This window comes from Melopsittacus undulatus, chromosome 4 (assembly GCF_012275295.1).
Source record: "Melopsittacus undulatus isolate bMelUnd1 chromosome 4, bMelUnd1.mat.Z, whole genome shotgun sequence".
Classification (NCBI taxonomy): Eukaryota; Metazoa; Chordata; class Aves; order Psittaciformes; family Psittaculidae; genus Melopsittacus; species Melopsittacus undulatus.
Window position 1 is genome coordinate 98,368,188 of NC_047530.1, and position 27,188 is coordinate 98,395,375.

General features: G+C 54.7%; 1 protein-coding gene across 1 annotated transcript in view; it reads left to right on the plus strand.

The window, feature by feature from the left end:
* Positions 1 to 24,476, plus strand: part of TRIM8 (tripartite motif containing 8) — a 29,100-nt gene extending 4,624 nt beyond the window's left edge. The window contains exons 3-7 of the mRNA XM_005154554.3: positions 19,980 to 20,075; positions 20,880 to 21,113; positions 21,475 to 21,506; positions 22,094 to 22,209; positions 22,917 to 24,476. Coding sequence (XP_005154611.1) covers positions 19,980 to 20,075; positions 20,880 to 21,113; positions 21,475 to 21,506; positions 22,094 to 22,209; positions 22,917 to 23,524 — 1,086 coding nt within the window. The 3' untranslated portion in view covers positions 23,525 to 24,476. The remainder of the gene's footprint in view (positions 1 to 19,979; positions 20,076 to 20,879; positions 21,114 to 21,474; positions 21,507 to 22,093; positions 22,210 to 22,916) is intronic.
* Positions 24,477 to 27,188: the final 2,712 nt, after the last annotated feature.

The window sequence follows — 27,188 nt, forward strand, 5'->3', positions numbered from 1 at the left end:
CAAACCCGCAGAGCCCTGGCTCCGAATTGGTTGAACTCCACAGTGCAACTGTAATGCAAACAGTAAATAAAATGTGGTTAATCTTTCTTTCGTGGGCGTATAAAGCGCTTACCTCGCCTTCCCCCCGTGAGATATTTTCTCCTTTGTTTCCTGTTTTTGTAGTGCTTAAAGAGGAGAGGGGAGGGGGGAAAAAAGCCAACAACCCACCCTCTTTTTTCTTTGCTTTTTCTTCTTGTCCTTCTGTTTGTGTCAAGGTCTCAAACCGAAACATTTTGTCTTCCATCCTTGCCTTTGCTGCCCCAGGCACGTGCCTCCCGCCTGCATGGGGAACCTGCTGTCTCCCTGGTTTGGGGGGACCTGCTTCCAGGGTTCAAAAAGAAAGTTGCTCCAGTGTGAGGCTGGTGTGTTGTTTTTATTTATTAGGGTAAAGATAGATTGCTGGGATTGGAGCTCAGGTCAGAAGGCAGCAGCCAAAGAAATGGACTAATTTGCAGGTTATCACCATGTTTGCCACGTCTCTGTGTGGGACATGGTTGGTTGAGGCCAGGTGCATCAGAGCTTGCTTGGGGATGTCTCAGCTGCCTGTCCTCACCTGGAGGTGCCACCAATGGAAAAGGGCTTGGGGTTTTGTTTCAAGGGATGGAGAGAGACTTCCCTCTGACCTAGCTTGCAGCATGGTTTTGAGGAATTGGGAGGAAATCTCTCCACATTCTGAAGGTCCCTGGTGGTTTTGAACATTCAGAGGGAGAAAACATGTTGTGATGCTGAGAGCTGCAAGAAAACATTGGGGATCCTCCTGCGGGCGTGTAGGAGCAGCACCCAGCACTGGCTGTGGAGCGGTGCCCGTTTGGCAAATCAGGGGGACAGGGACTGTGCTGCTGAGTCCATCTGTTCTTGGTGGGTTTGGGCTTGCTTTCTTGGCAGCACCTTGGATAAGGCCGGCTCAGGTGCGTTCTGGAGTATGGGAAAGAGAAGTGAACACTTGGTAGGAGCACAGGAAGAGATGAATCTCAAGTCTGTACCAGAAACTCTGATCTTCTGCCAGCATTGGCTGCCAGCCCCAGTGCAGAGATGGCCTGTGCGCTTTTCCTACCTGTCCCAGCTGATTGCTTCTGCGGTTCAAAAGCTTTAGGTCTCTAGAGGGAAAAGCAAACAGCTTTTCTTTGCTAGACAGCCCTGACCCCAGAGATGCCTCCCTATTTGAAACAAGTCCCATCTCGCATCCCCGTGCTGCCATCTGTGCCAGGGATGTTTTGCTGGGACCTATGGAGCCCCACTGGTGGGGAGGCTGGGGTCAGCTGCACTGCTCTGCTCCTGGCTTGAACTGCTGGAGGTTGTTTTACTCTGAAACAGGTTTGGTGACTTGTGAAGGGCTGGAGTTTTACAGGCTTACTTATTTTCCAGATGACTTGTTTATGAGGAGCGTGGCACGCAGCGCACCAGAGGCATTGTGCGCACAAGTGCCCAAGTGCTCGAGCGTTAATGTAGCTCTCATGACTGTAGATGGTGTGGGCTGGTGTCTGGCAGGCGTTCCCTCTGGCACTCTTTGAACACGCATGGTCCCCAGATGACTTTTGCAGTAGGTCCTGTGAAGCTGGAGATGTGCAGGTTCTCTCTGTGCCCTCCATCCGAGCCTCTACCAGCACCCCAGAGCTGAACTGCCAGCTCAACCTCAGGGTTAGGCCACCTAACCCGAGTATTGCCTATGCCCTGGTTCCTGCTCAGGAGACCAGCACTGGGCTCCTAAATGTGGCTGATCATTGTGCCCTGGGATGCTGTCAGTCGGTCAAGCCGCTGTGATGAGTAATGACTTCTTGAGCCTTGGGCAGTGGCAGAAATCCCAGCACCCACCTAGCCTCATGTGCCATTCATCAGCATTGATCTGTCAGGCTTCATTGTGCTGTGGTGTTGGGGGCAGTGGGGGATGTCAATTCAGACTGACTGTGCCTTCAGTTTGAGAGGTCTCAAACCCATCTGGTTTTGCTGACCAGGTCTCTGGCTGGACTGGGACAGTCTTCTGCATCCCCAGGATTGGATTAAGGGCTTTTCCCCACTGCTTTCTTGCTAAGCTTGAGCATTTTCGTTGCCTTTAGCCCATCAGGTTGCCTGGCAGTGGTGCTTACTCTAGGCCTGCTGCTGAAAGTCTTCTGTATAGAGTTAATCCGATAAGTGACAGCAGAGATGGAGGATGCTGGGAGGCAACCTGGTGGGCTTGGGTGGTAAGGAGGAGGCTTGGATGGAGGGGACAGCCTTGGTAAAGAAGAGGAGTAGGAGAGGGTCTGCAGCAGAGCGTATGCTTTTCCCATGGGATAAATGCTCTGTGGATGGGTGCTGGTGAAGAGTGAGGTGGAAGGAGGAGAGAAAGAGAGGTTCATCAGAAGACCTTGAGCTGTTTTTCAAGGAACTGACAAATTGTAGCCCAGGCTTACCCCTGCAGTATGCAGGGGTTGAATGTACTTTGCAGGTGGGGATCTTCAGCCAGACAGCCCAGAGTTTTCTGCCTTGAAGCCCTCCCTCAGTGGTGGCTTTGAATGAGCTCCTGTGACAGGATTATCTGGGTCTGGTCTCTGGACCAGGAGGTGTAAGCTCAGCTTTGGCTGGTGACAAGGGCATAAGAAACTTAGCCCAGACCCTTGTTTGATCTAAATCCAGCCCCTGACATTTATGTAAGCATCGTGTGGCTGCTGGCATGGAGGTGTGCAGCATGCTGCTGTCCTCAAGCCTTCGAGCATGGCAGAGAAGTAGCAAAGACATGGACTGCAGTGTGACACCCTGGACTTTCCTTCACCCCTCAACCTCGTGCCTCGCACGTGGGAGCCTGGGTGAGCCCATCAAGGAATGAAGGAGTCCTTCCCTTCCCCTCTCCTTGCTCCAGCAAAGCGCTGTCCTCGAGCTCTTCTGTGTGCTTGGCCAAGCCTGGTCCTGCCGGAGGGGGGTCCATAGCCTCTGTGCTGCTCTGGTCTTTGCCTCTGGAGCTGAGGAGTTGCCTCTGTCCCCATCTGAGAGGGGGGGAAGTAGAAGGGGGGCCTGGTGGAGGGGGTGGGAGGAGAGGACAGATTTCCATGTCTCACAAAGGGCACAAGCGATCAGATTCATGCAACTGCCCAAGAATAAAGAGGCTCTTACAGTGCTGGCTGCCCTGACCTCTCTCCTCTCTGCTCCAGAGGACAGCGTGTGACCACACAGGGATTTCTTAGCTGTGCTTCAGAGGGAGGCAGTGGGTTTTGTATCCCCAGCTCTGTCTGCAGCTTGCCTTGCAGCGTTTTGGCCTATTTTTTGCTCGTTACCTATCTGTTTACTGGAAATCTTGGAGCATGGTGGTAATTTCTTCCTTTCTTCTCTTTAATTTCATGTAATTGTTTGGGTTTTGGGTTTTTTTTCCTTTTTTCCAATCTGACACTGGAATGGGGCTGAGAGCAGCAGTGCTTCCAGAGCAGGGACAAAAGTAACCAGGAAACACAGGGCAAGAGAGGAGGGATCGACACCGAAACAATGAAATAGCCAAGCAAGGAAAGACTGAATACTCAATAGCACAAGCCTTTGCAGAAATGCCTGGCTAGTGCAGCATTTTATAATCAGCTTCTGTGCTGGGCTGGCCTGCAACTGTAGTGTGATGGGGGAGGAATGCTTTGAATTAGCTGGATGCCAGAATTAATTCTGTCAGAATTCAAACGTACATGTATGTACAGATTTATAAATAAACACTTGGAGCCAGATTCTTGTTTGCCACGCAGGCTCCGGGGCACAATCCGGTCTGGCTTGGCTCGTTTTCTTTAAAAAGCTATAAAATGCTATGGCTCTGGGTTAGGTTCTGGTGACTTTGTCAACTTTCTGTGTTTATCAGCAGCCCATAGCCTCAGGAGATGCTGGTTTGGTTGAAGTAATGGGGATGGCTGCAAAGAGTCAGAGCTGCTGAGCTTGCCTGTGGTGGTAGCCAGTTTTCTATAATGAACTGATAGAGAAGAGGGGGCAGATGCTGGGGGACCAGTGGGGAGGTGTGGAATGATGTCTTGCCCTTCTCTTCCCTCCATGGAAAAAGGACTGATAGAGGCAGCCACCCTTCCTGTATCCAGAGCTACAGCCAGCACACTTGGGAATGGGAGGAAGAGAAGCCTGGTCCCAAATACAGAGGGAGGGGTAGTTGTTTACAGGCACGAGACACTGGATGCACGCAAGAGTTTTTACATATGTCCCCCAGATGAACTCAGGAAAGAGGTTCCCAGTCCTGAATCCTCTCTGATAAGGACAGCTTCGGCACGTTCCTGCCAGGGGATCGCGGTTGTCCCTCTTCTGTCTTGTGATTCGCTTGTGATGGTAACATGAGCAAAGTTTCCGGCTCAGAGCAGTCTCCTGCCACTTCATAGTAGTGCCGTCTACGTAACACGCACTCGAAGTCATCTGCTGGGATGATGTACCAGAACTGTAAAAAATAAACCAACCCGAAATCAGCATGAATTGATTTAATTTGTGTCCCTTCTCTTCCCCCTGCCTGTCCTTCCTCAGTTCCTTGGTGTGTGGATGCTCTGGGGGAGCCGTCTCCAGAGCAGGCTGGGAAGAGCTGAGCTGCGGATGGCTCCAGATGAGGCAGTTGGCAGGGAGTGATGTTCCGGATGGCTGTGTCTCTCTGAAATATGAGTAAACGTTGTCAGACTCTGTGATCTGGGGCTTGGGGAGAGCTGATCTGCCCTTTCCTCCTGCTACCCATCTCTCCCCATGTGGGATCACCAGTTAGCTCATCATCACCCAGTTTCCTCTCCCTTACTGGGTGACCTGGAAGCTTCATCCTAGAGCTTTGGAGAAAGGGAAGGAAAATCCCTCATATCCTAATGGAGGCAGTGTTTTCTCTTGCTCTACAACAGCTTAATCCAAACCCTGGTTTGAGCCAGTTATTGTGTGGCTTTAAAACCCTGTCCCCTGGAAACTAGTCTCCCGCCCCCTTCCCTCCCAGTCGATCCCGGTCGGTGGAGCCGAGCTCCGGGGTTTGGTGCTCGGCCACACGCAGACACAGATCGATCGCGCTGGGGGGCGGGTTGATATTTCTGTGGCAATGGTTTTTATGGCTGGTTGCAGTTGTTGTTGGAGTCGAGGGGGTTGGCGTGCGCTCTTACAGGCTTGTGCGTGTGGCAGGGGGGAGAGGGTAACGTGATCGCGTCCTTCTGCTCATTATCCTCTTGTTAGCAGTGGGGGCTGCATCCCTCTCCCCATCCGAATCCATGCGGAGCTGCGGTGGGATCTGGTTTTCCCTGCAGGTGAACTCCTCTGTGCTCAGACAAAGGGCTGGGGGGTGCCGGTGCCTCCCTTTGTTCTCCTCCTGTCCTGGTGCACCCGCCTCCAACGGCAAAAAGCCCTTTGAAGCGCGCCTCTCAAACGGATGGAGCGGAATAAATGCGCTGCGAGGTCTCTGTCCCCCTCACAGACCCTTTGGGGATGGGAAAGGGGGGCAATCCCCCTTCCCTCGGGTATTGTACTAGTGATGGGGGTGGCCGGATCCGAGAGGGAATTACTGTGCTTTCCTGACGCAGCTGCACCGTTGTGGCTGAGGCCCACGAGCCCTCTTTGGGTCAGAGGTGGATTGGTTGTAGGGGATGGGGATGGGATGGATGGAATGGGAGCACATCTTAGTGTTGTTTTCTTGCCTCTGCCTGCAGGCATCCTGCATGATAGGGCATCCAGGCAGGGGACTAGAAATAATGCCTTGTGTGTTGTGCAAAGACCACCCCTTGCCAAGTGCATCCTGAGAGTGTGAGCCCAGCAGGAAAAGCCATGGTCTGTCCTCCTGCCAAGGATTTTGTAGCATTTTGTTTGTAATGGGGACAAAAAAAATCAGTTTAATCTGTGAAACAACCTAATATCTGTGTAGGGAAGTCAGGGTGCTACCCTAAACTAGAGGTAAGTGGAGGTGGAGGGAGCTGCTAGGGAGTCAGAAAGTCTGTGACTGTAGGGATGCAATGCTGGAGACTCAAGGCTTCTTTGCTGGTGGTGATGCCTTGCTGATCACAAGCATGGATCACAAGCATCACATGGATGCTAGCTGCCCCCCATCCGGGCACTTCCTCCCCTGGTCCTTCTCCAGGCTGGCTCCTGGCTACTGCTATCATCTGTGAACAAACATGGTACTAATCTCCATTTATCAAAGTGGTTTTGCAGCATTCTGATAATACCAAGAGGACGAGCGAAAGATAAACCTTCTTCTGCATGTTAAAACTGCCCTCTGGAACCTTCTTCAGGAAATGCTCCTCCTTCCCAAAACTCAAGGCCCAGCTTTGCAGGAGAGAGAGGAACACAGGAGGTATCCGACAAGATAACCTTCAAGCACACACTGCACCCAGGAACTGTAGCCACAGACATTTGAGGAAAACCTTGTGCTTCCTGAAAGGTGGAGGCTCAGAATGTCTGTTAGCTTGGGTGGAGGAAAGCAGGGGAGTGGGAACCCTTGTGGCAACAATCCCAGGCCCAGGATGGGATTTAATCCCATCCATGGGTGATCATCCTGAATCCCAGTCCTGCTGGCTGCTTTGCCTCTGTGGAACCCATCTTTTGTTCTGCCTGGTGGGGGGAGCAGGAGTGAATGTTTTGAAGGTCAAGCAGAAATCAAGAGCTGGCCCCAAGGCACAGCTGTGCTAGCTTGCAGGTAAGGAGAAGCCCCAATAACTGAGCTTGCAGCCAGGTTTCTTTGTGGATGCAAGTTCACCAGGGGATGAGGAGCCACTGTTGTTGGTCCTTCTGCTTTAGAAAATGGCAGTGTGGTCACAGCTAGAAATGGCTTCTCTGGTTGTACCCTGCATGCTGGCGCTGCATCCCCAAATCCTGTGCAGTTCTCAGCACATCCCGCAATGTCTGTGCCTCCACCGCATCCTCCTTAAAAGAGGATAATGAAACTGGAAGGGGGAAGCAGTACATGCTGGAGGCACCTTGGTCTGCCAGGCTTCATAAAGCACTACTGATCTGCTGGAGACTTGGAGATTTTTGAGGTAGCAGATGAAATGCCAGCTGAGAGAATAGGGCATCTGGAGAAAGACGCCTCATTTGGGGATGGAAACTGAACCTCAGATATGGCTCACATGAACTGGCAGGACCAGAGTTGAGCAGAGCAGCTCCCCTGGCTCCCAGGGAGGATGGAGCTGACTGGGGTCTGAGCTGTCACGCTCCGATCACAGAGTCAGACCTGGAAGATAAATGATACTTCAGGGGCCTGAGATCAATAATGTCAAAGGCTGGCCTGTAATCGGGTGAGATTAAAAACCAATGACAGGCCTCCTCATAGGGGCAGAAGTCAGCACATTGAAGGAGAGAAGCAGGGTTTGCTCCTTTACAGTTATTCCCTGGCGGTACCCGTGTCCAAAACCACCTTCCTGGGCTGCCCCCTGCAACATCAGCAATTCCTCCTCAATCAATATCGGCCGGATCCCTCAGGTCCTCTGTGGCCAGCCCCTCTTCACTGATCCCCGTGCAGCTGGTCCAGAGCACTCCTGCCCTTGGGACAGTGCTGAGGTGAAGACAAAAGCAGTGCAGCCCAGTGCTGCCACCAGTCGCTTTCACTGCTGCAGGATGTGCTGGGGCCATATGAGGCAGAGGAGAGGAGGAGAGGCTGAAGCAGGAAGTCCCATCGATGATGTGGGTACCACGATGTGCAGCGTGTTATAAAGAGCACAAGGAGTTTGGGAAATGAGGGCTGCAGATGGCTCTTGACTTTGTCCTAGTATGTTGGGTTTACCTGTGTTTGTCCGCTGATGGGTGCATGAGTGCTGGGCAGGAGGTAAGAAGGTGTGTGGTTGTACCTGTTTGGGGGGGCACTGGTGTTGGAGCTTGTCACAGAGGTGGCTTTTCCCTTGGGTGGGCACTGGGCAGGGAACTGTGGTGCTGTGTTCAGCTCAAGTGTGCTTCCCCTGGTCGGCAGCAGCCACAGTCTGGCTGAAGTGGAGAAGATGGAATTGATTTATTTGGAGGAACAAATTAAGATAAACTTGAGTCCCTTTTGTCTGTGCATCCTTAAAGGAGTGCATGCTCTGCTGCAGCTCCACAGGGCAACACTGGGGCTCCTGTGAAGGGCACTGGGAAACAGGATGTTGCCTCTCTTTCCTGAGCGCAAGGGCGATTAAAGGAGAAGGGGCTGTGCCATCTCCTGCTGCTGCCCCTCTGCGCACACGGGGAGCTGAAGATGTGGCTTGCCTTTGCCCCGGGCTCCTCTTCCCCTTCCTCCCTGCTCTCCCCCCCTTCCCTGCCAGGAAGCCTGGCCTTTGTGTGAAGTGATGCCTCCTGACATCAGCCGGGCATCGCAATTTCCTCTGCAGTAGGGAGGGTGAGCAGGAAGGAGAGGGGTGCTGTGCTCCCCAAGGGATGCCAAACAGTCCTGGCCTTACTGGAGTGTGGGGAGGCTGCATGTCCGAATGAGATGCTCCAGGGAGGTGGTTGCCCCCAGTCCCACCAGTGTGGTGGTTTGGCAGAGCTTTGCCTGCTGTGCTGTTCTGCCTGAAAGCACCACAGCAGTGGTTTGCTTCGTGCTGCCTGTGACTGATGGCTTCGGTGGCATCTTTATTGGACACCTCTAGGGACACAGTATTGGCCTTTATGACGCTGAAGCTTGGGCAGTGTCGGCTGTGGGGTCTTGCTCCAGAGTCAGTGGCCTAGAAGCAGAGAGGCTCCCAGCAAGGCAGGAGCAGGGCTGACATCTCCTACACCTCAGCCCTGGGAGCATCTTGCTGTCCGTGTAGACACATCACTTTGGCAAGGGCAGGGCGCAGCTCAGCCGCCAGGGGCTTTGCAGGGTCCAGGCTCTTGGCTGCTCCTTGGAAAGGGGCTAATGCAACACATGGGAATTGGCCAAGTGCCTGCCAACAAGAAGCCGTGGCTGGCGCCTTGCCAGGAGCTTGGGGCCTTGCATCTCTTTAATTCGAGATGTGTTTACGGTGGATGGCGTTTTGCATCTGGCTGGCTGGAAACTACAGGTCCCAGCATGCTCCCTCCTGTGTCACCTGGCTGCTGAGTTCCAGCAGGAGCACGGTGCCACGGGGATCACAGGCTCGGTGCTCACTGCTGTGGGACTTCGCTGCTGTGGAGAAGGACTCCGGTTCAGCATTGCTATGCAGAGCCAGGCTGCAAGACACAGGGCTGGTCTCTGCCTCCTGCTTTCATATCCTCCCAACCACCCACTTGCTTGATGCAAGACCAGGTTGGCCTTTTCATGTCACCAGGCTGGGGGAGTGGATCTGGTCCTATTCTTACTCGTTTGCAATGTAAATATTTTGGTCCCGAGTACGTTGCTGGGAGCTGTGTGTCACATTGAGGAGCATGATTCATTCATGCTGTTGCTGCTCAGAGCACAATGAGGCAGCCTTGGGACCGGTCCCAAAGATTTCCTGTGATCGCGGCTGGTGGGGAATTCGGGACGTCACGTTTGAGTAAGTTGGAGCCCTCTCCGCGTGATTCCTGCAAGCCACACGTACTGTGCTGTGCCCAACAGGCCCAGCGTGGCGTGATTACATGCTCAGGACTTGCCATCCCCAAAATGTGGTGGGTACAGGCGGCTTGCATTTCCAGAGAGGGAAAGAATGGAGAACGAAGCTGAGCTCTGGCTCTTGCTGCTGGTATGTGGGAATGGTGGCAGCGTGTAAGGCTTTGTACCTGGTTCCAGCCAGCCTAACAAATAAAGGTACAAAGCCTTTCAAACCCTGCTGCACATCAAGTCTCAGAGGAAGCCCTGGCAGAGTTTCCCTGGTGGTGCCAGCACCACACAAGCATGTGTTTTAGAGGCACATGGGATAACCCAAAGCAGGATGCTGGGCAGATGAGGCAGAGCAGTGGAAGACGCCCCTCCATCCCTTGCTTCTACTGGTGATGCTCTGCTGCCAGAAGAGACCTTTGCTCTCCCAGTTGGGTCACTGGTGCAGAAAGGGCTGCACCCTCCTCCCCAGAGCTGGATCCTTCTGTCCCCCTGCGTGTAGCTTCGTCCTCCCCAAACCACTGAGAGCCAGGTGTGGGCTCTGCAGCACCCGGATTCGTTCTGGTATCCTTCGTTAGACACTGTTTGTTCATGCTGCATTTTTCTTTTTGCTGGCTTGTTTGGACACGCACTGGTACATTCACAGTGCTCAGGCAGTAACGTGAGTCTCTTTCCCATTAGGAAAGGGGCCAGGATTTGGGGGGGCTGGGAGGGCAGCTTAAGTAGTAGTTTCTGAGATATTTCCTTCTGCCGCCACACCCTGCATGAAAGAGCAATATCCGCGGCTTCAGCTGCTATCGCAAGGCTCTGAACGTCTCTCTTTTAATATAGATTGGTATCATTTTGCATTTTAAAGTAAAAACACGCTGCAAGCTGCAGACAGCTGTCGGTTGGCAGCTTTGTTTGAACATCTGGTATTGCTGGGCTGCTGTTCAGCGCAATCTAACTATGGGATTCATAAAGATTATAATCCGGGCTTTCAGATTCTCAACAACCGCCTCGCAAAGAAAGATGGGGGGAGAGAGAAAACCCAGCGGGGAGGTGGCTGCGGGGTCCTCGGTGTTCAGCAGGTTGTGGCCGTGGTTGGTCCCCTCTTGGCTGCAGAGGGGTGGATGGCACTGTGTGTCACCCTGGCTCCTCGCAGGTGCTGATGGGCTGCTTCCAGCCTGGAAAGAGCCAGGCACTGGGGAGCTGTAGGAGTGCAAAGTTCTCTTTTTGGGTTTTTCCTCCTCTTCCTCCCTTGTCTGTATTTTTTTCCAGCTTGTGTGCTGAATCCGGTTGAGTCTCATACTCCCCTGGGTGGTGTCTGGTGCTGGCGAGCTGGAGCAGCAGATTCTGCTGAGGCTTTTGGTAGATGCTTGTAACAGTTGTCTGCAGCAGCAGGACTTGGTTTCTTTTCCTTTAAAGTAAGTGATGGAGGAGCCAAGGCTCAGAGTAAACATCTCAGCCTGTCAAAACCTCGTTTCCAAGAGAAATGGAGTCCCCTTTTCCTTGAAGCAGCTGAAAGGTTGAGATAGCCACCTCTGTGAGCCCCATCCATCCCTCTGTGAGTCAGGCACTTTCCTTGGCACCTCTGAGAATTGAGCAGCCTCTAAGCCCCAAACGGGTTGTATAAATCTTGTTAGTTGATCTGCATTTTTGCAAAGCTCTTTGAATCCAGCCTATTGACGCATAAGTCACCTTGACTTTCCGCAAGGCTTTGACTCCCAACTCACTTTCAGGCTCCATTTGTCAGTTGGAGGTGCACAAAAAAAGTCCCCCCTTATCTTTATTAGAAAGAAAAAAAAGGCTGCCTGGAGAAATGTAGCTGCACTCTAGTTGGTGCAAGCCAATAACAGAGGTGCATATAAACCTGTTCTGCCCTTGTTTGTGTTGATTTAACTTACCAGTACAAATTAAAATAGCCTTGAGCGGTTGGAAGTTTAACTAGATCAGTTGGAAGGGCAGGGGGGAAACAAAATCATGGCCTTTAAATCAAAGCTGGGTTTTCTTTCTACTGCTGCCTGCGTCTGGAGAGGGGCTTTGTGCTGCCTGCACAGCCCAGACCCTTTGTCTTTGGGTCACCAAATGAGATGGTGATGGGGCATGTGGCTGCAGGTCGTTGCCTTTGCACTTACTAGTGCATGTGGGTATTGCTGTGGCTGCTCTGTTCCTTGGTGGTATGAAATCCCCCCAAACCTGTTTGTGCATACACATCCTCAAGCCAGGCTCCCTCCAGAATTACTGTGGTAGGAAGCTGAAGGTACTGTTGTTCTGAACTCAGGTCTTCCAGTGGCAGGGCTGAGCCATGACGGGTGTGGAGCAGAGGTCTTTGGGCAGGGGAGAGTCAACTCAGCCTGCAGTGGGAGGAAGGGTGGAAGAGGCTGGCTGTGTTTCACCCCTGCAGGGAGAAGGCTCTGAGATCACACAGGCCAGCTGGGTCTTGAATCCAAGATGTTTATTTGGAAGAGGGAGGGAGGGTTTCTCAATTTTGCAGGGGCTGCAGATGGGGGTAGGTTTGCTGCCAGGCGGTGGGAGTGGGTCTTTACAGGATGGCTGCTTTTGAAGGCAAAGCATCCTGCCAGCCACAGTTTGGGGACAACTGAGATTGCAGCATGTTAGGAAGATCTGGGGATTCAGCAGAGCTAGCTGAGGCTGGGACAGCAGCAGATCGAGGCAGGATTGGGGGTGTTGCCAAAGCATGTTCATGTCTTTGTGGGGGTTATGGAAGGAGCGACTCACAGATGATATGTCAGAGCAACAGGGCTTGTGTGAGGAGCCGGAGTCTGTGATACAACTGAGTCAGCAACGAACAACCTCCCATTGCTGCCCAGACCGCCACCAATGGAGCTGGCAGAACACTTGTGAGAGCCAGTTCAGGGAGATGATCCAGCTGAAAAGAGTCTGATCTTTTTACTGGCTTAATTTCTCAGTTGGATTGGTGGTCAGGAAGGGGGAGATGCATGAAAACAGAAGAGGAAGGAAAAGAGGTTAGAGCCCCTGCAGCATCCATGTAAATTGACTGAAACCTTCAACAAATCACAGAGTCACCTTGCTTCCTTGCTTCAGAGTGCACTGAAGGTGGAAAGGGCAGGACTTCTTATGTAACCTCTTAGGCCCCCACAATGTCAAGTAGGGTGAATCCCAGTCGGTGTAGTTTCAGGGCCCAGATTTCATCTTCTCGCATGGCAGGGAGGAAGCACAAGGCCGTGTTGGTCATTGGGGCCAGATGTGCTCCAGGTGTTGGTGTCAGTCGGAGGTCCCAAGTGGCTGGAAATGGTTGCTCAAGACGCTTGCATCTGGGTGTCTGAAACTTTGTGGGATGTCGCAAACCCCTGCACCAGTTGCTCAAAGGGCATTTGGTGATGGGTCGTGCTGGGCAGGGTGAGCTTGTGCTGGGGCCTGCAGCCAGAGCCGTGTGCCAGAGACGGCTCAGCAGCAGGGTGAAACCAAGCACTGATTTACAAGCAGACCCAAAACAGGGTATTTCCCACCAAAGATCGAAAGAGATGAGGGAAAAGAGCTCCTCCATCACATTCCTGATGGTGGAGAAGGTGCAAACCTTGTAGTTCATAAACTTGGATCTGAGCCTTGTGATTGCTCCTGGCTCTCTGTGCTCCCAGGCAAAGGCAGCCTGGACAGTCCTCTCTCCTGCAAGCTGGCCAGGGAGTGCTGCTGGCCATGTCCGCACGCAGGCCTGGGTGGGATCTCCTCTCCCACCCTTCCCAGCAGAGAGAAAATAGATTCCTTGAGCTCCTTGGTGCCTTGAGGGCCTGGTCGTGCCTGCAGCCCCAGCCGCACTCAGACCTGGTCTCTCTGTCTTGCTCCTGCACCACCCAAAAGCATCTGCTGTCCCTGTGCCGCTGAGACACGGTGTGGGAGCGTGCTTTCCCTGTCGGGGCAGGAGGCAGCTGTGCCAGCCAAAGGCATGGGCATTACCGAGGCTCATGTTTGTCCTATGGACCCTGCAGCATCAGTTGGGACTCTCCTGTCTGCACACTCATGCAGACCAGCTCCTCCAGCCCCGTATTCATCTTCCAGGTGTGTTTCCAGCTCCTTTCTTCCCCTCCTCCCCATGAGTGAGTCTTGAGCCCCAGGTCTAGCAGATGTGGTTCACTCTGCTTTCATCACCTCTTGCTGCGCTTTGCTTGGAGGCAGCTTGTGTAACACTGGCCCATGATCAGCATAGCCTCCAGCATGCTGCAAAAGTGTCTTTGGTATTTGGGGTCCCTGTTCTGGGGGCACATCACCCATACTGGGCACCAGGCATTAGGAAGACTCATGCCTTCAGGACTTGAAGGGTTGCTGGCACAGAGAATTTGCTTCTATAGCCACTAGCCTCATCTCCTTGCTTCTGAATCTCCTTTATCCCCCCTTTCCCCTCGAAGTAGTTCTTCATCCCTACTCGGAGGATATGGAAAGCAGTGGCAGCTGGGCCATGGCTCATAGCTGAGGTCTGAAAACCATGGGTAGAGCCCCAGCCTCCTTCCCTCACTTGTGCAAGAGGCACAGCCACAAGTAATCCCCACAGCAGTGGGAAGCTGCGTGGGACACAGAGGGCCGGAGAGGCAAATTAACATCCTCAAGGTCCTTCTGAAGGTCGCTTTATGACAGAGAATAGGTCTCCGTTTCCTGGCCTCCAGAAATCCTGCTGCTGGCCCCACACAACACAATACCTTGTATTTTCCTTTTGCTAACGAGTTCTTCCTTTTTGCTGGGTATAAACAAGGCACAGAGCTGTCCTGGGCTGCGGGCACCACCACAGCCCCACAGTGATCCAGGGGCTCGTAGTACAAGACCATGCAGAGGAGCATGGTCTGCCATGACCACTGTCCTATGGTGCTGAAGGGGCAAGGGCCAACCTGAATACTGCCGGGCAGCCATCAGTTGTGGTTCAGGGGTAGCATCCATCTGCTGTAGAGGGATGCTGTGCCCTGACACCAGCATGTCAGAGGCGGGACGTGTGACTTTGCCTCTGGGGTAGCCAGTGAAGATGGGACATGGGGCTTAGCCTGATGGTTTGTCCCTGCATGTTGGGGAAGGCGCAGAGACCAGGCAGCATCTTGCAGGGAGATAGGTGCAGGCAGGAGGAGGCATCTCCACCCAGCCCTGCATGAGAACAGGGCAGAGAGCTGCTCTTGCGAGAGGTACCTGCATCCTGCTCCCCCAAGACAGTGCTGAATATTTGGCCTCCAGCCCTTTCTATGAAGTGCCAGCCCTCCTGGTGCTCAGGGGGTCCCCTCAATGCTAGCAAGGGTGTCTCTGATGCTCATGTGGTGCATGGTTGCTGCTCCCATACCTTCCTAGCAAGGGCAGCTATTAATATCCTGGAGGCTGTTCCCCTCCCCTCTTCCTTTCCCTGCTGGGGATAAACCAGCCCAATCTGCACAGGGAGCACCGTGAGAAAAGCCAAACCCTGGAGCAGTGTGTGTGTGCTTCGTGCTGTCTGGTGGAGGCAAGGCCTCCTGCTCCGGCCAGGGACCTCCCCTGCTGCTTACTGTAAATGTGTGCAAGATGAAACCCCAACCAGAAAACATTTCCTTCCTGTCCCTGTAAGCGGATCAGCCTCCTGTGGGGGCTGTGGGGAGCTTGAGAGATGTGATTCTGCCTGGGTCTGGTCAGCAGGACACTGTGGGGCAGCAGAAGGGATGCTCCAGGGGGTTGGGCTGTGGGGATTGGTTCTCTCAGGCTGTGGTGGTGCTGGATCTCATGGTTTGAGGTTCTGGGTTTGGGGGCTCTGGTGTTCCGTGTCCCAGAGCCGTGGGCTGCCAAGGTACTGGTGCGTTATCTGGTGGGGAACACTTTCAGGAAGTGTGAGAATAGCTCATTGTGTGTGTTTTTATCAGAAAATGGGGCCAGGAGCAGGAAGCCTGTGAGGTGTGGGGAGGCGAAAGGTTGCGCTCGCCTCCTCGGCCCAGGGCTTTCACTGCATTAACATTCACTCGCTGTGACTTCAGGCCCGTCTCCAGCAACGTGCTGGGACACGGGTCTCAATGGGGGCCCTTGATCCCAGTCCCTGGGCTGAGCTGCAGGTGTCTGGAGCCATTCCCGCAACAGGCATCTGCCCTTTGTGGCTTCCTCGCTCCCATTCCACCTTCCTCCTCCTCCTCACCCTTCCTCCCCCTTGTGCTCTGAGCTGCTCCCTCCGTTCTGGCTTTCCGGTGCCTGCAAACAATGTCCTTATTCACTCAGTGGCTGGGATTTGGCGACGAGGGGAAGGCCTGGGCAAGAGGAGAACGAAGGAGGGAGGCAGAGGAGCCAGCATGCCTGCCCTAGGCCAGCTGTGGTTAAAGGCACTCTGTGGGGCAATCTGGCTCTCTGCTCCCCCCGGTTTCCTACAGGAACAAGGGCTGTGTGCTCTTGTCGTTTGTCCACCTGCCCTCTTTAATACCCTCCAAACCTGTGGCTGGTTTCAGCCCAGTTTATTGGGAATTAGCATGTTGCAAGTGTCCCACAGGTTGATGTGTGGGACCTGGTTATTTTGGCTGGGGGTACATCCCTGTAGGATGCACAGCGCTTATTAGACATCACAGGAGATGTATGGGCTTCATTTACTCTGTGAACACAGAAAGGCTTTTCACTGCTCCAGCTCTCATTTAAAACCAGAGCTGCTCGGCAGGTCGGGGGGCACCGCTCTGGCTCTGGGCAGCTGCCAGGCTCCTTCCTGACACCCATGAGTCAGGCAGGGTCTGGCCAGCACCCCAGCCCTTGGGGAAGGGGTGCCGCGGGCTCTTTGCTGCCAGCTTTCCCCAGGGAGGCACACGAGGACCATTCTTGGAGCAGGCAAAACCTTGGGGCACATCATGACCCAGGGCCAGCCCCAGGGCCATGGGCTGCTGGGGGCTTCAAAGGGGGGATGAGAGGAGTGCTTTGCTCCAGGCAGCGCAGGGTGTAATGTGCTGTTATCATGGGCTCAGCAGGAACCATAGACTTATCCCCGTCCTTTGGGAGAGGACAGTGATGAGACCAGCCTAAAAAAAGCCACGGAGACATCTTGCCTGCAGATTTCTCCCTGCCTGGGAGGTCTGGGCAGGGTATGAGCTCCTTCCCACAGCCCAGTGCCCCCCTTTGCAGTGGGGGTTGTGGGGCAGCTGAGCTGGACCGGTGTGTGTAACACAGCCGCCACTTGTGGTGCTGCAGAGAGGTGATGGCTGTGGGATGAGGAGCCCTGTCTTAAGCTGTTAAACTTTCTGGCTGCAAGCATTCAGTCTGGCAGAAGTTCTGCCCTGTTGGGGCAGCCCTGTCCCCCTGCAGACATCCCTCATCCCCTGCTGGAGGATGGAACAAGACCTTGCAGTGCTTGCTTTACTTGCCATAGAAATGATCCTCTGAGTACCGTTTCCCTGCTAGCACGTGACCTCAGCACCTCAGATCCTCCTGACTTGCCATGATTGCTTTCCAGGATTCATCCTGTTTGCTGGCAGTGGGCTCCTCATCAGCAAGCAGAGGACAATCTCTGCTTGTTTCTCCTTCCATCTTCAGTGGTCCCGCTCCTGCACAGGTTGATGCCCATGGTGTGTTTGCAGAGAACCCTACTTAGGGTTTAGCCTTCCCCCCTCCTCCTTATGTTCTTCCATGAGAAGGGGGAATAACTTGCAATGCAGCAGAATAAACTGATGTCCAGCAGCTAGCCCCTCTCCCTGGGGCTGGCCAGCCTCTTACCCTGGCTGCAGATAAACTTACTGATGAATTAGATGAGTTCCCTCTCGGCTGCTGTTGGAATACAGAGCAGTTTTAGCCACCGCTTTGCAAACTGGCAGCGTGTCTCAGTAAAGACAAGCTGGGATCAGAGTCGCTCAGAGCCCGGGAAGGGTGCCTGCATGGGGGGAGCTGCGTTTCAATCAGCATCAAGGTCATGCATGAAATATGAGAAATTACCCTGAGAAATTCTGATCCTGGAGGAGGAGTTCATGACTTCAGAAATACCAGATCTGGGAGGGGATGGAAGGGGAAGGGATATATTTTCCTTTTCAAAATACCTAAGGAATTTCGCCTGTGCTGCAGAGACAATGAGATTTTGCCCCTCGGTGCCAGAAGGGGTAGTTCAGACCCATGTGTCTTGTTAAGGTTTTGGTTGTTGTGGGTCAAAAGCCCTCCCATCCTGCTGCAGTCCTAGGCATGCATGCGTTTTAAATCGCCCTAAAATCAGGAGAGTAGCTCAAATGTGAGATTTAAAGAAAACACTCCATGTCCTCTATTCTATATGCTTTCTATGATTTTAAGTTACATTTCAGTCACTTTTTTGCAGCTGTGAGGGATTATTAAATTAACTTATATGCATAGAAAGTTGCTTATAGATACATTTATGCACATTTTTGTGATTTCACACAATTGTATGATGCCAGGAGCTGAGTGCCCTGAGGTTTGTTACAAAACACAAAGGTTGGCAGCTCTGCCACGGCAGCTGCAGGGCGGTGGGAAGGGGACGATGGTACGTGCGTGTCTGTCCCTCACACTGGACAGGCTGGCAGGGTGGCCTCTGCCCGCTTGGCATCTGCCACTGATGGGAAGCCCTGCTTTCCCCCATGAGACCATCCCGGCAGCATCGGGGCGAAGAGCAGGGGCCGCATCAGGGCAGCTCTGTGTCGGACGCCTGATGCCGGAGTGGGATGAGGGTTTGGCCTCTGTGCCCAGCGAGCCAGCACGCTTGGACCCTGTCCCACATTCTTGCCCAGCCCTGCCTCAGCTGGCATCTGGGGGATGCGGGCCGGGGACCTGGCTGCTCCCCAGGGCTCCCCCACACTCAGCCATCCTCCCCATGGACTGGTGCGGGTGGGTCTGGCTGCTCGTGGTGGAGACAGCGAGTCTGCCGGCAGGGAGGGAGCTTCAGGGAAGGGCTCAGTGCGAGGCTTGCGATGGGTTCTGGCTCTGCAGCTTGGGCAGCAGGAAACTCGGCCTGCGCTGCAAGAGCTGCCCGGGCCCTGGGCTCCATCAGCCTCCTGCACACAGGGATGCGGGAAGGCATCTCCTTTCCTGGAGCAGGCAGCTTTCTCATCAGTTGACTGTGATTTTGGTGGGGAAATTCCAGCCTGCGGATGCCGGAGCAGGATCTGGAGCCAGGTGCGCTGTGCTCTGCGCCAGGGGATGTTGCAAACCCTGTTTTCAACCAGTGGTGCTGGGGGCAGGTTGTGTTGACGTGCACCTGCCTGCACCGCTGCTGGAGCAGGTTGCTGCCCACCGTAGAACGGCTCTTTAATGAGGAAAAAGGGAGATTTTTACTATGTGCATCAAACCTTCCTCCATGTAGACACTCCCACCTATTCAGCTGGTCTTAAACATAGCAGCAGCAATGCCCTTGTCTTTCTGTACGCATGTGCCACCAAATGTCCCCTCGTGCCTGGGGGTCTGTTGCTGGCCCTCGGACCCCGCTTCAGCGACTGTGCTGTGTGTCCATGTGCATGAGTGGGTGCACACACAATGCGGAGTGTGACTGTGAGTGGGAAACTGGGGTTTTTTTAGCTCCTCATTATTATCAATGGTAGGAGCCCCATGGCAGTGAGGCTGGAGGTGCCCGAGACCTTATGGAAAACAATAGGAAGGAGGAGGCTTCACATTCCTGCTCCTGAATTGAGTCGGAGGTGACAGCCTTTCCCTGCAATGCAATTAATCCCGGCAGCGCCTCTGCCGCCCTCCCCCTCCCGCCTCGTCCAGGAATTAATTACTTGATTATAAATCCCCGAGCGACAGTTTATAATAGCAATAATCCCCTCGAAATTCATCCTTGCTGCTGGTTTCTTCCCATCTCGCCCCTGTCGTTGAGTCTCTAACACCACATCTCTGTGCCAGGCAAAGCCCTTCTCACCGCGCTGGTGCCATGGCTGTTCCCTGGGATAACCACAGAGGGAGAGAATCTGGAGTTGATTTTGAGGGATGTTTTACTCCTGCTCGCAGGATGGAACCCGTCTCTCACGCGTAGGGGATGGGGAAGCGTGCAGGAGCGAAGCGCTCATGCCGATAGCTGGGGAATAAGGTTTTGTCCCAGTTATTAGGCTGATGGCCCAGGCCCAGCCCCAAGGAGTGGGGGCCGGGGGCTGGCAGCCTGGTGGGGGGAGGCCCTGTTTCTGCTCTCTCTGTCCCTCCCGATTATGCTGATGCTGGCTCTGGGGCTTGTCAGGGAACGCAGAAAGGATTTGGCACAGCACACAGGGGTGTGACGGGGGTGGCCATGTCTTGCAGGAGCCTGCTGGTGATGGGTGATGGGCCTCAAAACAGTGCTGCCATAGTGGCAGATGAGCTCTCCCTGTGTCCCCTCTGAACCAAACCCTGGTGACCGGGTTGCAAAACGTTACCCAAGGGGCTGCCCCCATCCAGGGGACCCAAATCAAGGTCCTCAGCTGATAAGGCAGCCCAGCACATGCAGCCCCTCTGTGTGGCCTTTTATATGGCAAGATTTCCACCTCCACCAGGCATGTCTGGGCTTTCAGCTCAGCAGTGGCACCCTGCTGTGAAGAAGCACTGTTCCTCCCGAATGACACAGGCAGAGCCAAGGCAGGCAGCACCATAGCTTCCTAGTGTGTGGCCACTGCTCTCTAACAACTGCTCCTCTCTCCCGTCTCTGCAGAAGATGCTGATGAAGCAGCAGGACCGCCTGGAGGAGCGGGAGCAAGACATCGAAGAGCAGCTCTACAAGCTGGAATCAGACAAGCGGCTGGTCGAGGTAACTGGTGCTGCCAGCCCATGGTCACCCCACTGTGGGCAATAGGGACAGGCTGCAGGGGCAGAGGGGCCAGGTTGGCAGGGAGGAGGGTGGCCATGCAAGGGTGAGTGGTTGGACAAACCTGCTGTCGTGCAAGTCATCCTTCAATGAAAAAACATGTTTGGGGCTGCCCCATAGTCTTGTGGGTCCTGGTGTGAGTTGAGAGGCAAGGAACAAAGCTGGCCTTACATATCAGATACCCCACCAAACCCTTAGCTCAGTGCAGACTTCCTGGCTTCATCCCAGACAGAAGGGGAGGGTCTGGAAGTGGGAAATCCCTGAATAAATCACTGAAATACCCAGGAGGTGTAAGAGATGCAAGTGAGTGTTTTGCTGGGATATGGATAAAACAAGATTAGCTTGTGGTCCTTAAAGCTCCTAGGCCTCCCAGAGCATGGGGGACAGGGCTCTGGAGCATGCTGTCCCCAGTCTGAGGTGGAGATGGGTATGGGAATGAGGATGAAGATGGGGATGGATGGGACTTTCCAAGGTGGTGTGGCAGATTGTTGCTTGGCATTAGCTCTCTGGAGCTGATCCTCACCTAGACCCCAGAGGCAGGTCCAAGGGAATGTCTACAGTGTCCCAGTTGGGTCTTGGCACATGTGGCTGCTGATGGCAGGGTTAGGTCTGTGTGGGTACTGCAGGGGGGCAGAGCTATGGTGCAGCTCTCAGGTCGCCCTCAGCCCTGCTGGGGAAAGGACCCCAGTGTCCTGGGACACCATGGTTGGAGGGTGCAGCGGGCCTGACCCTGCTGCTCTCCCCCAGGAGAAAGTGAGCCAGCTGAAGGACGAGGTGCGCCTGCAGTACGAGAAGATGCACCAGATCTTGGATGAGGACTTGCGGAAGACCATGGAGATCCTGGACAAGGCCCAGGCCAAGTTCTGCAACGAGAACGCAGCACAGGTCCTCCATCTCAATGAGCGCATGCAGGAGGCCAAGAAGCTCCTCAGCTCTGTGCAGGTGATGTTCGACAAAACTGAGGACATCAACTTCATGAAGGTAAGACAAGCTGGGGATGGGATGGGGGACCTGGGGAGGAGTGGTTGTGCAGGGAGCATGGGGGAGGTGTGGGACGTGGTGGGGAGGGGAATGGGGACACTGACAGAGCTAGCTGATGCCTTCAGTTCCCTCAGCAGTGGGAGAAGGCAAGGAGGAATGGGGCAGGCTCAGCACCAGCCTTGAATGAGGAGGTGCCGTAGCTGGAGATGGAGCTGGGACAGCCTGTGCTGGGGAGAGGGTGCTTAGCACCCCTGGGCAGCCTGTCCCCTCCTGGGGGGCCACAGAAGGTGATACCGAAAGGGGAGGTGGGTGCTACAGCAGGGACAGGCCTTACTGACCAATCTTCTCTTTCCCTTCCTAGAACACCAAGTCTGTGAAAATCTTAATGGACAGGTAAGTGTGCTGGGGAAGGGGCATGTTTGTGTTTGCAGGGTGACAGCAGCACAATGTCCAGAGGACAACCAGAGCCAGGGATGCTACAGGGCCTGGGAGAGGCATGTTTCCTGCCTCACTATTCCTCTTTCTCTGGGAGGATGAAAAAAAAACCCTCCTGCAGCCATTGAATCGACTCTTCCCCTTGGACCAGGGGAAACACAGTGTTGTGCTTGTGGAAGAGCAAAGCTGGGACCCAGCATCCCATCCAGCATTCCGTCCAGAGTGGGAGCAGCTGGGTTGGGTCACAGGGCTCAGTTGGCTCTGCTGGGGCAGAGGCAGCACTACTGGAGCCAATGGGAGCTGGGGTGGCCATGGTGGGGGACACAGGGGCTGCGGGAGGTTAATCCTGGCGTGGGACCTTCACAGCAAAGCTGCACAGGAAAAGTCCTGCCCATCAAGAGAGAGCCAGCTCCCTGCTGCTCTCCACACTGCTGCCCTAGGGAAGGGGTTTGGCCCCAGAGAGGTGTGAGGAAGGATCCATCTGACCCTCCCCTGAGAGTACCTTGTCCCTCACATCTCTCCTCTCTGCCCATGGTCCCCAACAGGACCCAGAACTGTACAGGTGGCAGCCTGCCCCCACCTAAAATCGGCCACCTCAACTCCAAGCTCTTCCTAAACGAGATCGCCAAGAAGGAAAAGCAGCTCAGGAAGTTGCTGGAAGGTGGGTGAAGCCTGAGGGGTGCCAGGGGGAAGCATTGCACCTCACTACCTCCTGTATCCATAGCTGGGTGTCCTGTGGATCCCAGTACAAGAGGGTGGGGAGAGCTGTTGGGATGCAAGGACCTGTGGGAACCACTCTGCAGTCAGTATGGACATGGAGATGCCATGAAGCCAGTTCCTGTCTCTCCCCAGGACATTCCCCTTGGCCTGTGAAGCAGCTGTGTTTTGGGGTGACAGAGCAGAGGGGCTGGCCATCAGCAGGAAATGTTAGTGGAAAGCTGGGGGTTGGTGCCTGGGCAGGGACAGCCAGGGACCAGCGTGGCACCACAGCCCCCAGCCTATGCATGGGAGCAGACCGCATCCTGCGGAGGTTGCGGGTACTCAGGAAGGGGATTCGGGTTTGTCACCCAGGCTGTCCCACCCTGGTCCTGTTACAGACCATGGTCACGAGCTGTGCATGGGCTCAGCCTATGCAGTGAATGCAGAGCAGCACCTGAGGCTGCTCTGAGCCTGCCCACCAGGTCCTGAATGGAACCTGCAAGTTCACCTGTGTATGGCTGTTTGCCCAGTGTGCTGCTGGTGAGGCGGGATGGGGAACCCTCTGCTCGTGTGGGGCTGGAACATGGGTCCTGGGGCTTTGTCGCAGGTCGGGACCAGTACCCTGGAGCTGTACTTGGTGCAATCCCCCTCTCCCGTTCTCCTCTGCAGGTCCTCTGAGCACCCCCGTCCCCTTCCTGCAGAGCATCCCCATGTACCCCTGCACTGTCAGCAACTCCGGCGCGGAGAAGCGCAAGCACTCCACCGCCTTTCCCGAGGGCAGCTTCCTCGAGCCATCGTCCGGGACTGTGGCGAGCCAGTACATGAGCCAGGGCGCTTCGGCTGGCGAGGGGCAGTCCGCACAAGCCATGGTGCCTTGTAGCTCCACACAGCACATAGTTGGACTTCCCAGCGGCCCGCAGCCGGTGCACTCGGGCTCCGTCTTCAACCCATCTCACTACCCCAACACCACATCATCTCAGCAGTCCGTGCTCTCCCAGTACGGTGGGCGCAAAATCCTCGTCTGCTCCGTGGATAACTGTTACTGTTCCTCCGTGTCCAACCACAGCGGGCACCAGCCCTACCCGCGGTCGGGGCACTTCCCCTGGACGGTCTCATCGCAGGAGTATTCGCACCCGCTGCCGCCTGCCCCTGCCGTCCCACAGTCGCTCCCGGGACTTGCCGTGAGGGAATGGATTGACGCATCCCAGCAGCACGGGCGGCAGGATTTCTATAGGGTGTACGGCCAGCCGTCGGCGAAACACTACGTCACCAGTTAACCATCACACACGGCCCGCTCCGTGGCGTGCTCCGAGGGAGAAGTCTGGTTTGGTTTGGCTTTTCTTCCCCACCATCACCCCCTTTTAAATCAAGCCCAATGTTTTCCCCACCTCCCGGCCCCCCCCCCCCAGGATTTTGGGGAGGGTTCTTCCCTCATCCCCCTCTTTTTTTTTTCAATCCCTTTAAAATGAAATAATTTTTTTTCCTTCTAATTCCTCTTTTTTTTATTTAATTTTGGAAAGTCCTTCCTGCCCCTCGCTGGGGAAAGACGAGGGAGAAATTACTGAGAAGAAATTGATGGGGATTTCAGTCGGGCATCTGCGCCTGTGCTCTTCCTTGCTCCTCTCTGCCTTTGGAAAACTCCAGAAGGGACAATGGCACCTTCCCTCTTCCCATTTCTCCGAGTTCATTTTTATTCCGGTTTGGTTCCGTTTTCCCTCTTTTTCCCACCCTTCTCTTTCCCTTTTGAAAAAGAAAGCCACCCATCACGGATTCCGTATGAAATGTAGATTTTGGGTTTGTTACCTTGGTTTTTCTTTTTTATTTTAAGAGGCTGATTTTTTGTGTTCCGAGGCCACCTCTCACACCTATTGGCATTTTTTGGTTGTTTTCCTTCTTTCAGAGGTTTGTAAATACACGATGGCAGGAAATTAATGCACAAAAACAACAAACAAATGGAAAACCACAAAAAAAGGGAAAAGAAACTTTAAAACAAAAGAAATCGCGAATAAATCAATAAACAAAGAACCTGTTCTCGTCTCCAGGAGGGGCCGCGTGGCCCCGCACCCCCCTCCTGCCTATCGCTGATGCAACTTCCTGTAACAAGCACTTTGTATAAAAAGAAAGTGGACTTCCTGCTATAAGGCACAGGTATTTATTCTGTAACCGATTTTAGAACACACACACACACACAAAGTACTCAAATAAATGTGATCACTTAGTGCAAACGCCTCGCTCTGCTGCAGCTCTTCCCCCCGGGAATGCCAGCTCCGGCGGGAAGCTCCCATCTGCTTTCGGAAGGAACCGCTCCAACGAGGATGCCGATGATGGGGATTTTCCACAGGGCTGTTTGGGAGGGAGCAGTGCGGGGATGGGGTGACAGCAGGTGCCCACCAGCGCCCGTCCGGCATCCCAGCACTGTGGGGAGGATGCTGGAGCCGTGTCTCCCTGCCGGCTCCCTCCCAGCTGGTGAGGATGTGAGTCAGGCATGGCGCTGGCCAGGCCGCATCCTGCCTGCAGCCTCCAGAACAATCCCCATTGTGGGATGGGGACAGGGTTGGGGATGGGGACAGCAGCTTTCCTGCTTTCTCCGGCATCCACCATGCCGGCCATGCTGCAGCCCCACCACCCAGGCTCCATCCCCATTGGCCCTGGGGCTCTCTGTGTGCTGGTGGCACCTTGGGTTGGTTCAGGGACTGTCTGCTCAGCCATGGATGGGAAGGAGCAGGAGGGAACCTTCAGACAGAGCTTACACTGGAGCCAAGGCTCGCCTGGCTGTGCCTGTGCAGGGGCGAGCTCTTCGGCTGGGGAAATTGGGGCTGACTTTGTAAAGCAGAGCACTGTCTTGGAGGCATTTGGGTTTTTTCCATGGTGCTCTTCGGCCTTGGCTTCCTTTGTTTCTTCCTGGTTTTGTTCCGGTTTGGATTCCCCCCTTGCTTTGGTGGGAAATGAAGAGGGAAGGGGGTCTTAGAGAGCTGAAACCAGAAGGGCAGTGGGTGAAGGGAGGGGACCTTTGTGCTCAGTGCTGCCCATCCAAGCTCAAGGGAGGCAGGAGAAAATCCCGTGCCAAAGGGGCCCCTTTCCAGGCAGTGCCCCCACTAGTCTGTGCACAGGGTGCTGCGCTGTGCTGCCAGGCTCTTCCCAGCCCCATCCTGTGCAGACACTTCAGAAAACACCCAATCCATTGGGATATTTGGGGGGTTGCCTCTTGGTCACAAGCAAAGCACTCCAGTGGGATGCTCACAGCTGCCACCACAGGGACCACACGATGCTTTCCTCATGTCCATGTGCCCAGCTGTGGGAGAAGGGGGAAGAGCCCCAGGAGTGACAGGGACACAGGGGTGAGATGAGTGACTTCCCTCTCTGTGGAGGTGGTCCAGGAGCAGTCTCTGATCCACAGCCCTGGCCTTCCCGCACCACACATCCCCTGTTCTTGGTGCCTCCATGTTTGCCCTCCCAGCTGTCATCACCATTACCACGCTCTTCCCCCTTGGCACAGCTGCCTCCTCCTGCAGGACTGGACAGCTGCCGCATTAGGGCACCTGTCTCTATAGCCCGTGGGGACAGGGATGGGGATGGGACACCGGGTGACCCCTGAGGGCTTGGGACATGTCCTCACTGTGTGTTCCCTGCACCTGTGCAAGAGGGAGCAACCCCAAAACCAGTGGGGGCAGAGCCCTGGTGCCATGGCCCCCTGTGCCCTCCCCAGCCAGGAAGAGGATACTGGGAACCACAGCACCACATCATCACACCCCATGTGGTACTGATGGAGTTGATGCTTCCCCCGGGGTCACCCCCTGAGGGGTGGCAGGAATGTGTGCCCTCAGCCCCAGTGGGTTAACAGTGTCCCAGGCCACTGGGAGGGGAAGCACGGATGCTCCATGCTCCGATGCTCCATGCTCTGGTGCTCAGCAGGGTTTTATTGATGGATGGCTCTGTCCAGGGGGTGGGAAAAGCAGGGGGAGCAAGGCACATCCATAAACAGCTCGAGTTGTGAATGGAAAGAGACAGATTAGGAGCCAGGTGAAAACATGTCACGCAGAGGGAAGAAAAATGAGCAGCTGGGCCAGACCAAATTGGTGTCTGATGAAGGACGTGGGGCCTGGTGGAAAAAGGATCCCGGGGCTGCTTGGGGGAGGCTGATGGGGAACAGCTGGAGCTGGACACGCACATCTGGCTGAGCAGGGTGAGGGGAGAGGCGGAGGCAGCAGCAACCACCAACCCTCCGGCCACCACCGGGCGCTGGGCTGCGGCTCATCCCCAGATGGGTGCGTGAGAGCTGCTGATGCTTCATTTCCAGGCTGATCCAGGGGCCATCCCTCAGCAGGGATTTACCCGGTGGGGTTCAGGCTCTGCCATGCGGAGGGGTCCCCAGGTGGAGGAGCCGCTGCCTCTTCCTCCATTTGCATACATGTAAATAAGCAATCAACATAATGAGGGCGAATGCAAACCAGGCTTTCAGTTTGCAACCAAGTCCTATTTTTAACCTTGGAAAAGGGTTTCAGCAGGAAGCCGCAGGCCCTGCTCCGGGGGCTGTCGGCACATCCAGCTGTGTGCCCCAAAGCATTGCTGACCCCATGGCCACCACTGGGTCAGTGCCTGCTGCGCTCCGCTCCCTTTCCCCAAGGAAACAGACCTCAGATCCTTATGGAAACATGGGCAACACTGCACCACATACCAGCCCATGGGAACCTTTATGGGCAGCTCTCCCACCCACCAAGCCCCTGGGTGCTGCTTCAAGCGGGGGTGTGCACCCAGGGAACCCCCCCGGCACCCTGGGAGCAAATCCCCATGCTTATACATGAGGGGTATATTTAGATGGCATCAATCTGAGCTTGCACATCAACCTTATAAATATGAAAGCCCATCTCGGCAAGATGTTTAAGATACCTCATCAGCCCCTGGAAAATATGCAGGAATATTAATTAGCCAGATTTGGGTATT